Source organism: Micropterus salmoides, unplaced genomic scaffold (assembly GCF_014851395.1).
Source record: "Micropterus salmoides isolate LMB-PRFRI ecotype aquatic unplaced genomic scaffold, ASM1485139v1 Ms_hic_scaffold_18, whole genome shotgun sequence".
NCBI lineage: Eukaryota > Metazoa > Chordata > Actinopteri > Centrarchiformes > Centrarchidae > Micropterus > Micropterus salmoides.
This window is the reverse complement of record NW_024040928.1, coordinates 33030671-33044598: the sequence shown is the minus strand read 5'-3', so window position 1 is coordinate 33044598 and position 13928 is coordinate 33030671. Positions and strand designations below refer to the sequence as shown.

Genomic DNA, 13928 nt, shown 5'->3' with positions numbered 1-13928 from the left:
TGCTGGAGAAGCTGATGCTGGTTCTTATAGAAAGGTGTCAGAACACACAGAGCATAGTAGCAGCGTAGCCTCAGACCAGCCAAGGAGCCCATGTTGGCCCCTGTCCACTGCTGAAAGTGCCTACAATGGGCTCATCAGAACTGGACTACGGAGCAATGGGTGGCCTGGTCTGATGAATCACATTTTCTTTTACATCACGTGGATGGCCGGGTGCGTGTGCATCGCTTACCTCGGGAACACATGGCACCAGGATGCACTATGGGAAGAAGGCGAGCTTCAGTGATGCTTTGGGCAACGTTCTGCTGGGAAACCTTGGGTTCTGCATTCATGTGGATGTTACTTTGACACGTACCACCTACGTAAGCACTGTTCCAGACCATGGAAACCCTTCCCTGATGGCCTCTTTCAGCAGGATAAAGCAATGCTAATGAAACATTTAAATATCAAAATCTAAAATGTGTGTTTCTGCTTAAAAAGTACAAACGTAGGAAGATAGCTAGGACTCACCCATCTTTTACCAGCCTGATCTGCAGCACACAGCTGGTGAGGATGTTCAGTCTCTTCTTCATCAACCACGAGGAACCTCTGTGTACTGGACAATCAGCTGTGCTGCACCGCCAGTATCACCACAGTGGACTGATCCTGCAGAATTGCATCCACAGAATCTGGCCCTTCCTCACAAGGGAATCAACACAGTTCTTGGTCCAAGCCTGCTTTGACAACTGCGACTAACTTCTGGCTGGACTCCCTGCCTCCGTGATCAAAACTTTGCAAAGTATTCAGAACGTTGCCGCACGACTTATGTATCATCTACTGAAGTTCTCCCACGTGACCCCTTTTCCATGACGTCCACCGGTTCCCTGTAGTTACTTCTCATTTCTCATTTCTCATTTATTTATTTATAAGGACAGTGCACATTAATCAACATTTCTGTAAATGTGCCAGTGTTAGCCAGCATGCTAATTTTCAACTGTAGTCCATTGGCAAGATGTTATACTAGGCACATAATGGCTTAAAAGAAACAAAAATAATAATAAAAAAAAAAAAACACATTAAATCACACAGCAATTGATATACAACAATAAAACATAATAATGCCATTGCACTGGCTCCATTAAAACATAACATCATAAAACATATAACATATAACCATACAGCCATACAACTGTCATTAATAAAGTTACCATCTAACCATCTATTTAGCATACATATACCAAAAGTTACAGGACAGCTAAAATATAGAGACAGACATACATTATTATTATGAGAGGTGTTCACATTTTTGTATGCTCAAAAGCCTTGCATCAGTTTTAAGACAATGGTACTGGCCTACAAAGCTGTCAGTGTAACTGCCCCCACTGACCTTCATGCATTAGTCAGACCTTGTGACCCCAGCTCAAGAGCTCCGCTTAACTACCACTGCTGGCCATAATCATAAGTCCCTGGCTGAGTGCCGCTGAGTTGGCGTTTACCCCGGTGGACAACAGGATCACCGCCCTACGCCTAGGGTTGTAGTGGGGAAACTCTGGCTGTTGTCTACGGAGTATGCGGCCTTCTTGCAGACCCTGAATAGGTTCCTATAGGGGACTCCATAGTTTTACTGGGAGACTTCAACATGCATGTGGGCAACTAGATCGCAGGTAGAAGCCAAGTCATGTATGAGGAACTCTGAGTAGAGCTGCTGCTCCTTTGCGTCGAAAGGAGCCAGTTGAGGTGGTTTGGGCATCTGGTAAGGATGCCTCCTGGGCGCCTCCCTAAGGAGGTGTTCCAGGCACGTCCATCTGGGAGGAGGCCTCTGGGAAGACCCAGGACACGCCTCAGCCAGAGCTGGTTAATGTGGCTCAGGAAAGTGAGCTGGAGATGCTGCCACCAGCATTTGATAATGGTGTTGGAACCGTGTCCAGATCTGCAGTCGTGGGTGAATAGGGAGCAGATGAACGGACTCATCACACAACCTTGTGGCACCCCAGTTTTAGGGTGAGGGTGGAAGAGCAGTTTTGATTTTAGAATCAGGTGTTCTAAGCACTTTGTGATGATGGGGGTGAGTGCTGCTGGGAGGTAGTTGTTGAGACAAGTTGGAGTGATTTGGTACTGGCACAATGGAGGTGGACTTAAAGCAGGTCATCACAACAGCATGGGCTGAGGACAGGTTGAGTAAGTCCATCAGGACTCCCCAGCACATGCTCTGAGCACACGTCCCGGGATGCCATCAGGGCCTGCAGCTTTTGGTGTGTTGATCCTGCTAAACACTGCTCTGACATCAGTGGGGGGGAGTTCTAGGGGTTGGTGGTCAGCAGTCAGCACTGCCTTGGTTGCAGGTTCCTGGTTGTCCTTCTCAAAATGAGCGTGGAAGTTGTTAAGCTCGTTGAGGGAGGAGATATCAGAGGAAGGGGCGGGGATGGTGGGCTTGTGCTCACTGATGACCTGAATGCCTTGCCACATACGTCAGCAGTTGGAGGGGGGGAAGTGATCTTTAATCTTGTAGCAGTGCTTGGCCTTCTTGATGCTCCACTTCAGGTCTATTACCTGCAAGGTGTACTGGACTTGGACTGAGACATGGGAGCACCATCACATAACAGATAGCTCTCTCTCTACCATTTTCTGCAGCTGTTTCGAGTAAAGCACTCCTGTGGTTCAAATCCTACCTCTAGGGCGTTCCTAATATGTTTTGTGGCAAGGACAATTATCCTCCTCCCATTGCCTCTCCACAGAGGTGCCCCAAGGCTCAGTGCTAGGGTCCCTTCTATTCTCAATTTACACCACCTCACTGGGGCTGATCATTCGCTCGCACGGCTTCTCTTACCACTGCTACGCAGAGGACACGCAACTCTACCTATCCTTCCCGCCAGGCAATCCCACCGTCTCAGCGCGGATCACGGACTGTCTATCAGACATATCTGCATGGATGAAGTCTCGCCACCTTCAACTAAACCTCTCTAAGACTGAACTCTTGGTCACTCCAGCCAAGCAATCTATCCACCATAACATCAAATTACATATTGACTCCGCAACCATCACTCCAACCAGGGTGGTGAGAAACTTGGGTGTCATGATTGATGACCATCCTTTTCAGACCATGTTGCTGCTGTCTCTCGTTCATGCCGCTTTGCTCTATACAACATAAGGAAAATCAAGCCCTACCTCACTCAGTACGCCACCCAGCTTCTGGGACAGGCCATGGTTATCTCTCGTATCGACTATTGCAATGCCCTCCTAGGTCTTCCAGCTTGTGCAGTGAAACCCTTACAAATGGTTCAGAGCTCAGCAGCACGTCTGGTTTTTGATCAGCCCAAAAGGATTCATGTCCCTCCATTACTCGGTGACCTCCACTGGCTCCCCGTGGCCTCCAGAATAAAATTCAAGTCACTAATGCTTGCATACAGAGTGACTACTGGGTCTGCACCATCTACCTAAACTCCATAATACAAACTTATGTTCCTTCTCGGCTGTTACGCTCCTCCAACGAACGTTAATTCCCGGCTATTCTCATCTGTGACACCACGATGGTTGAACGAGCTACCACACACCATCAGAGCAGGGGCGTCCCTCTCTGTCTTCAAGAAGCTGTTGATAACTCATCTCTTCCGAGAACACTTCCTCTTATAACAGCTCCTAACCTCTAACATGCACTTCCTGTGCTCTTCTTCTTCTATCCCCTACAATGATCTTGTATTGACTGCACTCTTTTGTTTTGATTGCACTTTTTGTTAACTCTTACTTCCTTCCCTAGGTATCTACCCCATTGATGTGAGCTCTTACTAGTGCTTATTGCTGCTCTTACTAGTATGTATTGTCAGTTGATCTGTATTTGATGCTCTGTTGATGCTTGTATGATTTTCCTCAAATGTAAGTCGCTTTGGATAAAAGCATCTGCCAAATGAGTAAATGTAAATGTTTGTTGATGTGACTTCCTCTGAGGAACTACTACTACAAAGCAGGTTGAACTTGGCCAGACTTTCTTTGCCTTAGCTGACATTGACAAAACCTAAAACCCCAGTCAGAGATAACGGGTATCACTACAATGGTTATTTTTGGTAACCCAGGTGTTCTTCATCAGGGTCTGTGCGCATCACCATAAAAGGTGGCGTCAGAACATGTGACTCCTCTGCACAAAATAGAGCAGGTTAGGTGAGTGGCAGGTGATCTAGCCAGGTAAAAAGGGGGCCACCTTCGTGACTTTAGGCTCAAAACACCTCGATTCATAGGACACCCCTCAGTCAGAAGTTTAGCCTGACTCCCTTTCTCTATAGAGGTCTTTTGAGTCTTGGAATAAACTAGTTTTTGTACCCAGTTTAAAATCTAATGTAGTTCATCCTCCAGTATATTATTTAAACCTCTGCATTGGTTGATGATGTACACATCGTGGTATCATCAGCAAACATTGTTAAATCATTGAATTTTAGGGTTCAAGCTTGGTTTAAGGTTAGACTCAGCCTCCAGGTAACTCATGTCCAGGTAATCTTTGTGAGGACCAGTTTGAGTTTTAGATCTTGTGAGGACACTTGGATGTCTTTATTACAGACAGTAGTGAGATGACAGGAAATGAAGGCTTCCTGAGACAGAGTAGAATTGGGGACATTGTGGATTATGACAACACATTCTCCCTCCCAACTTGTCATATATGGACGCTCGGTCAAGACCCCGCGGCGTCACTTTGTAAAACAATGGGTACCCCTTTAGGGTCGTCTTTGCACATGCAGAGCTCTGCGGTTAAGTTAGCAATAGTAAATGTACATCGTCTGGTTACACGTGTTAGGGAGGTCGTTAGGTACGTACGTTACATAGCTTAAGTTAAAAAGATCTCTTTTGTTTTACACAGGAAACAAGCGCCGGTCTCCTGGCTGAAAGTCCTGTGCCATCCAACCACCTCCACCTCCTCCCTACATTTACTTTGAGTTATTTATATTAGGTCTACTTTTAGCATTGAACAATGACACTAAAGGGCTTCCCAGAGTGTTCAGTGAAGCCATGGCGCACTGACTTGGGAGTGAGACCAGGTTGATTATGATGGGCATTTTGAGTACTAAACTGGAGGTCTCGTTGGTTTGAAATTACCATAATAAGATGTCATACAATACTGATTTTACTTTTTAAACCAAAATATGTTTCTGAATGTGTTTGTTGTCTCCTGTCAGACAGCGGAGGAGATCGATCAGCTGACTGTGGATGAAGACCTGAATGACATTGAGAGAGCCGTCTACCTGCTCAGGTAAGAGCTGGGTGCTGCTTTTTAATATGTGTAGATATTTGTACAACGTGTGTATATATGTATTATGTGTAGTATGTGCGAATTATTCATATTGAAGGTCCAGAGTTAGAGTTAGTCTGTGAAAACAAATTTCCTCCCTCGAGGAAAATGAAATATGAATCTGAATCTTTCCGTGTGATACAGTTTCACAACATGCTAGCAATAGTAAGGTCTACAGATGGTTTGGATTTTAAAGCAACATTACCAAAACCACTTGGTCAGATTTAGGCAACAACACCACTTGGTCAGATTTAGGTACCAAAAGTACTTGGTCAGGTTTAGGCACAAAAACCACTTGGACAGATTTTGGCACGAAAAATACTTGGACAGGTTTAGGCACCAAAACCACTTGGTCAGGTTTAGGCACCAAAACCACTTGGACAGATTTAGGCACAAAAATCACTTGGTCAGGTTGAGGCACCAAAACCACTTAGTCAGATTTAGGCACCAAAAGCACTTGGTCAGATTTAGGCACCAAAACCACTTGGACAGATTTAGGCACGAAAAATACTTGAACAGGTTTAGGCACCAAAACCACTTGGCCAGATTTAGGTACTAAAACCACTTAAACAGGTTTAGGCACCAAATGTACTTGGTCAGATTTAGGTACCAAAACCACTTGGACAGGTTGAGGCACGAACAATAAATCTGGACCGGTTTGGGAACCAAATGTACTTGGTCAGATTTAGGCACCAAAACCACTTGGTCAGGTTTAGGCACCAAATGTACTTGGTCAGGTTTAGGCACCAAAAGTACTTGGTCAGATTTAGGCACCAAAACCACTTGGTCAGATTTAGGCACCAAAAGCACTTGGTCAGATTTAGGCACCAAAAGTACTTGGTCAGATTTAGGTACCAAAAGTACTCGGTCAGGTTTAGGCACCAAATGTACTTGGTCAGGTTTAGGCACCAAAACCACTTGGACAGGTTGAGGCACGAAAAATAAATCTGGACAGATTTAGGCACCAAAAGTACTTGGTCAGGTTTAGGCACCAAAACCACTTGGACAGGTTGAGGCACGAAAACCACTTGGACAGGTTGAGGCACGAAAAATAAATCTGGACAGATTTAGGCACTAAAAGTACTTGGTCAGATTTAGGTACCAAAAGTACTTGGTCAGGTTTAGGCACCAAATGTACTTGGTCGGATTTAGGTACCAAATGTACTTGATCAGATTTAGGCACCAAATGTACTAGATCAGGTTTAGGCACCAAATGTACTTGGACAGATTTAGGCACCAAAAGCACTTGGTCAGATTTAGGCACCACAACCACTTGGACAGGTTGAGGCACGAAAAATAAATCTGGACATGTTTAGGCACCAAATGTATTGGAAAGATTTAGGCACCAAAACCACTTGGTCGGGTTTAGGCACCAAAATCACTTGGTCAGATTTAGGTACCAAAAGTACTTGGTCAGGTTTAGGCTCCAAAAGTACTTGGTCAGGTTTAGGCACCAAAAGTACTTGGTCAGATTTAGGTACCAAAAGTACTTGGTCAGGTTTAGGCACCAAAAATACATGGTCAGGTTGAGGCACGAAAAATAAATCTGGACATGTTTAGGCACCAAACGTATTGGACAGATTTAGGCACCAAAACCACTTGGTCAGATTTAGGCACCAAAAGTACTTGGTCAGATTTAGGTACCAAAAGTACTTGGTCAGGTTTAGGCACCAAATGTACTTGGTCAGATTTAGGTACCAAATGTACTTGATCAGATTTAGGCACCAAATGTACTAGGTCAGATTTAGGCACCAAAACCACTTGGACAGGTTGAGGCACGAAAAATAAATCTGGACATGTTTAGGCACCAAATGTATTGGACAGATTTAGGCACCAAAACGACTTGGTCGGGTTTAGGCACCAAAAGCACTTGGTCAGATTTAGGTACCAAAAGTCCTTGGTCAGGTTTAGGCACCAAAAGTACTTGGTCAGGTTTAGGCACCAAAAGTACTTGGTCAGGTTTAGGCACCAAAAATACATGGTCAGATTTAGGCACCAAAAGTAATTGGTCAGGTTTAGGTACCAAAAGTACTTGGTCAGGTTTAGGCACCAAAAATAAATGGTCAGATTTAGGCACCAAATGTACTTGGTCAGGTTTAGGTACCAAAAGTACTTGGTCAGGTTTAGGCACCAAATGTACTTGGTCAGGTTTAGGCACCAAATGTACTTGGACAGATTTAGGTACCAAAAGTACTTGGTCAGGTTTAGGCACCAAAACGTACTTGGTCAGGTGTAGGCACCAAAATCACTTGGTCAGGTTTAAGCACCAAAAGCACTTGGTCAGGTTTAGGCACCAAAACCACTTGGACAGGTTGAGGCACAAAAAATAAATCTGGACATGTTTAGGCACCAAATGTATTGGACAGATTTAGGCACCAAAACCACTTGGTCAGGTTTAGGCACCAAAAGTACTTGGTCAGATTTAGGTACCAAAAGTACTTGGTCAGGTTTAGGTACCAAAAGTACTTGGTCAGGTTTAGGCACCAAATGTACTTGGTCAGATTTAGGTACCAAATGTACTTTGTCAGATTTAGGTACCAAAAGTACTTGGTCAGGTTTAGGCACCAAATGTACTTGGTCAGATTTAGGCACCAAATGTACTTGGACAGATTTAGGCACGAAAAATACTTGAACAGGTTTAGGCACCAAAACCACTTGGCCAGATTTAGGTACTAAAACCACTTAAACAGGTTTAGGCACCAAATGTACTTGGTCAGATTTAGGTACCAAAACCACTTGGACAGGTTGAGGCACGAACAATAAATCTGGACCGGTTTGGGAACCAAATGTACTTGGTCAGATTTAGGCACCAAAACCACTTGGTCAGGTTTAGGCACCAAATGTACTTGGTCAGGTTTAGGCACCAAAAGTACTTGGTCAGATTTAGGCACCAAAAGCACTTGGTCAGATTTAGGCACCAAAAGTACTTGGTCAGATTTAGGTACCAAAAGTACTCGGTCAGGTTTAGGCACCAAAAGTACTTGGTCAGGTTTAGGCACCAAAACCACTTGGACAGGTTGAGGCACGAAAAATAAATCTGGACAGATTTAGGCACCAAAAGTACTTGGTCAGGTTTAGGCACCAAAACCACTTGGACAGGTTGAGGCACGAAAAATAAATCTGGACAGATTTAGGCACCAAAAGTACTTGGTCAGATTTAGGTACCAAAAGTACTTGGTCAGATTTAGGCACCAAAACCACTTGGTCAGGTTTAGGCACCAAAACCACTTGGACAGGTTGAGGCACGAAAAATAAATCTGGACAGATTTAGGCACCAAAAGTACTTGGTCAGATTTAGGTACCAAAAGTACTTGGTCAGGTTTAGGCACCAAATGTACTTGGTCGGATTTAGGTACCAAATGTACTTGATCAGATTTAGGCACCAAATGTACTAGATCAGGTTTAGGCACCAAATGTACTTGGACAGATTTAGGCACCAAAAGCACTTGGTCAGATTTAGGCACCACAACCACTTGGACAGGTTGAGGCACGAAAAATAAATCTGGACATGTTTAGGCACCAAATGTATTGGAAAGATTTAGGCACCAAAACCACTTGGTCGGGTTTAGGCACCAAAATCACTTGGTCAGATTTAGGTACCAAAAGTACTTGGTCAGGTTTAGGCTCCAAAAGTACTTGGTCAGGTTTAGGCACCAAAAGTACTTGGTCAGATTTAGGTACCAAAAGTACTTGGTCAGGTTTAGGCACCAAAAATACATGGTCAGGTTGAGGCACGAAAAATAAATCTGGACATGTTTAGGCACCAAACGTATTGGACAGATTTAGGCACCAAAACCACTTGGTCAGATTTAGGCACCAAAAGTACTTGGTCAGATTTAGGTACCAAAAGTACTTGGTCAGGTTTAGGCACCAAATGTACTTGGTCAGATTTAGGTACCAAATGTACTTGATCAGATTTAGGCACCAAATGTACTAGGTCAGGTTTAGGCACCAAAAGCACTTGGTCAGATTTAGGCACCAAAACCACTTGGACAGGTTGAGGCACGAAAAATAAATCTGGACATGTTTAGGCACCAAATGTATTGGACAGATTTAGGCACCAAAACGACTTGGTCGGGTTTAGGCACCAAAAGCACTTGGTCAGATTTAGGTACCAAAAGTCCTTGGTCAGGTTTAGGCACCAAAAGTACTTGGTCAGGTTTAGGCACCAAAAGTACTTGGTCAGGTTTAGGCACCAAAAATACATGGTCAGATTTAGGCACCAAAAGTAATTGGTCAGGTTTAGGTACCAAAAGTACTTGGTCAGGTTTAGGCACCAAAAATAAATGGTCAGATTTAGGCACCAAATGTACTTGGTCAGGTTTAGGTACCAAAAGTACTTGGTCAGGTTTAGGCACCAAATGTACTTGGTCAGGTTTAGGCACCAAATGTACTTGGACAGATTTAGGTACCAAAAGTACTTGGTCAGGTTTAGGCACCAAAACGTACTTGGTCAGGTGTAGGCACCAAAATCACTTGGTCAGGTTTAAGCACCAAAAGCACTTGGTCAGGTTTAGGCACCAAAACCACTTGGACAGGTTGAGGCACAAAAAATAAATCTGGACATGTTTAGGCACCAAATGTATTGGACAGATTTAGGCACCAAAACCACTTGGTCAGGTTTAGGCACCAAAAGTACTTGGTCAGATTTAGGTACCAAAAGTACTTGGTCAGGTTTAGGTACCAAAAGTACTTGGTCAGGTTTAGGCACCAAATGTACTTGGTCAGATTTAGGTACCAAATGTACTTTGTCAGATTTAGGTACCAAAAGTACTTGGTCAGGTTTAGGCACCAAATGTACTTGGTCAGATTTAGGCACCAAATGTACTTGGACAGATTTAGGCACGAAAAATACTTGAACAGGTTTAGGCACCAAAACCACTTGGCCAGATTTAGGTACTAAAACCACTTAAACAGGTTTAGGCACCAAATGTACTTGGTCAGATTTAGGTACCAAAACCACTTGGACAGGTTGAGGCACGAACAATAAATCTGGACCGGTTTGGGAACCAAATGTACTTGGTCAGATTTAGGCACCAAAACCACTTGGTCAGGTTTAGGCACCAAATGTACTTGGTCAGGTTTAGGCACCAAAAGTACTTGGTCAGATTTAGGCACCAAAACCACTTGGTCAGATTTAGGCACCAAAAGCACTTGGTCAGATTTAGGCACCAAAAGTACTTGGTCAGATTTAGGTACCAAAAGTACTCGGTCAGGTTTAGGCACCAAATGTACTTGGTCAGGTTTAGGCACCAAAACCACTTGGACAGGTTGAGGCACGAAAAATAAATCTGGACAGATTTAGGCACCAAAAGTACTTGGTCAGGTTTAGGCACCAAAACCACTTGGACAGGTTGAGGCACGAAAAATAAATCTGGACAGATTTAGGCACCAAAAGTACTTGGTCAGATTTAGGCACCAAAACCACTTGGACAGGTTGAGGCACGAAAAATAAATCTGGACAGATTTAGGCACCAAAAGTACTTGGTCAGGTTTAGGCACCAAAACCACTTGGACAGGTTGAGGCACGAAAAATAAATCTGGACAGATTTAGGCACCAAAAGTACTTGGTCAGATTTAGGTACCAAAAGTACTTGGTCAGATTTAGGCACCAAAACCACTTGGTCAGGTTTAGGCACCAAAACCACTTGGACAGGTTGAGGCACGAAAAATAAATCTGGACAGATTTAGGCACCAAAAGTACTTGGTCAGATTTAGGTACCAAAAGTACTTGGTCAGGTTTAGGCACCAAATGTACTTGGTCGGATTTAGGTACCAAATGTACTTGATCAGATTTAGGCACCAAATGTACTAGATCAGGTTTAGGCACCAAATGTACTTGGACAGATTTAGGCACCAAAAGCACTTGGTCAGATTTAGGCACCACAACCACTTGGACAGGTTGAGGCACGAAAATAAATCTGGACATGTTTAGGCACCAAATGTATTGGAAAGATTTAGGCACCAAAACCACTTGGTCGGGTTTAGGCACCAAAATCACTTGGTCAGATTTAGGTACCAAAAGTACTTGGTCAGGTTTAGGCTCCAAAAGTACTTGGTCAGGTTTAGGCACCAAAAGTACTTGGTCAGATTTAGGTACCAAAAGTACTTGGTCAGGTTTAGGCACCAAAAATACATGGTCAGGTTGAGGCACGAAAAATAAATCTGGACATGTTTAGGCACCAAACGTATTGGACAGATTTAGGCACCAAAACCACTTGGTCAGATTTAGGCACCAAAAGTACTTGGTCAGATTTAGGTACCAAAAGTACTTGGTCAGGTTTAGGCACCAAATGTACTTGGTCAGATTTAGGTACCAAATGTACTTGATCAGATTTAGGCACCAAATGTACTAGGTCAGGTTTAGGCACCAAAAGCACTTGGTCAGATTTAGGCACCAAAACCACTTGGACAGGTTGAGGCACGAAAAATAAATCTGGACATGTTTAGGCACCAAATGTATTGGACAGATTTAGGCACCAAAACGACTTGGTCGGGTTTAGGCACCAAAAGCACTTGGTCAGATTTAGGTACCAAAAGTCCTTGGTCAGGTTTAGGCACCAAAAGTACTTGGTCAGGTTTAGGCACCAAAAGTACTTGGTCAGGTTTAGGCACCAAAAATACATGGTCAGATTTAGGCACCAAAAGTAATTGGTCAGGTTTAGGTACCAAAAGTACTTGGTCAGGTTTAGGCACCAAAAATAAATGGTCAGATTTAGGCACCAAATGTACTTGGTCAGGTTTAGGTACCAAAAGTACTTGGTCAGGTTTAGGCACCAAATGTACTTGGTCAGGTTTAGGCACCAAATGTACTTGGACAGATTTAGGTACCAAAAGTACTTGGTCAGGTTTAGGCACCAAAACGTACTTGGTCAGGTGTAGGCACCAAAATCACTTGGTCAGGTTTAAGCACCAAAAGCACTTGGTCAGGTTTAGGCACCAAAACCACTTGGACAGGTTGAGGCACAAAAAATAAATCTGGACATGCTTAGGCACCAAATGTATTGGACAGATTTAGGCACCAAAACCACTTGGTCAGGTTTAGGCACCAAAAGTACTTGGTCAGATTTAGGCACCAAAAGTACTTGGTCAGGTTTAGGTACCAAAAGTACTTGGTCAGGTTTAGGCACCAAATGTACTTGGTCAGATTTAGGTACCAAATGTACTTTGTCAGATTTAGGTACCAAAAGTACTTGGTCAGGTTTAGGCACCAAATGTACTTGGTCAGATTTAGGCACCAAATGTACTTGGTCAGGTGTAGGCACCAAAATCACTTGGTCAGGTTTAGGCACCAAATATACTTGGTCAGCTTTAGGTACCAAAAGTACTTGGTCAGGTTTAGGCACCAAAACGTACTTGGACAGATTTAGGCACCAAAACCACTTGGTCGGGTTTAGGCACCAAAATCACTTGGTCAGATTTAGGCACCAAAAGTACTTGGTCAGGTTTAGGCACCAAAAGTAATTGGTCAGGTTTAGGTACCAAAAGTACTTGGTCAGGTTTAGGCACCAAAAATAAATGGTCAGATTTAGGCACCAAAAGTAATTGGTCAGGTTTAGGTACCAAAAGTACTTGGTCAGGTTTAGGCACCAAATGTACTTGGTCAGGTTTAGGCACCAAATGTACTTGGACAGATTTAGGTACCAAAAGTACTTGGTCAGGTTTAGGCACCAAAACGTACTTGGTCAGGTGTAGGCACCAAAATCACTTGGTCAGGTTTAAGCACCAAAAGCACTTGGTCAGGTTTAGGCACCAAAACCACTTGGACAGGTTGAGGCACAAAAAATAAATCTGGACATGTTTAGGCACCAAATGTATTGGACAGATTTAGGCACCAAAACCACTTGGTCAGGTTTAGGCACCACATGTACTAGGTCAGGTTTAGGCACCAAATGTACTTGGGCAGATTTAGGCACGAAAAATACTTGGACAGGTTTAGGCACCAAAACCACTTGGTGAGGTTTAGGCACCAAATGTACTTGGTCAAATTTAGGTACCAAAAGTACTTGGTCAGGTTTAGGCACCAAAACGTACTTGGTCAGGTGTAGGCACCAAAATCACTTGGTCAGTTTAGGCACCAAATATACTTGGTCAGATTTAGGTACCAAAAGTACTTGGTCAGGTTTAGGCACCAAAGCACTTGGTGAGGTTTAGTCACCAAATGTACTTGGGCAGATTTAGGCACGAAAAATACTTGGACAGGTTTAGGCACCAAAACCACTTGGTGAGGTTTAGGCACCAAATGTACTTGGTCAGGTGTAGGCACCAAAATCACTTGGTCAGTTTAGGCACCAAATATACTTGGTCAGATTTAGGTACCAAAAGTACTTGGTCAGGTTTAGGCACCAAAAGCACTTGGTCAGGTTGAGGCACAAAAAACAAATCTGGACATGTTTAGGCACCAAATGTATTGGACAGATTTAGGCACCAAAACCACTTGGTCAGATTTAGGCACCAAAAGTACTTGGTCAGATTTAGGTACCAAAACCACTTGGTCAGGTTTAGGCACCAAATGTACTTGGTCAGATTTAGGCACCAAATCTACTTGATCAGATTTAGGCACCAAATGTACTTGGTTAGGTTTAGGCACCAAATGTACTTGGACAGATTTAGGCACGAAAAATACTTGGACAGGTTTAGGCACCAAAAGTACTTGGTCAGATTTAGGCACCAAAAGTAC

The 13928-nt window shown here is 43.6% G+C and overlaps 1 protein-coding gene across 3 annotated transcripts in view; it reads left to right on the top strand.

Annotated features, from left to right (window-relative positions):
• The window catches only part of ppp4r4 (protein phosphatase 4, regulatory subunit 4), a 48828-nt gene that overhangs the window by 10383 nt on the left and 24517 nt on the right, over positions 1-13928 (top strand). For all 3 annotated transcript variants that reach the window (XM_038727104.1, XM_038727103.1, XM_038727105.1), the window contains one exon: positions 5136-5209. In XM_038727104.1, the coding sequence (XP_038583032.1) occupies positions 5136-5209 (74 nt within the window). The remainder of the gene's footprint in view (positions 1-5135; positions 5210-13928) is intronic.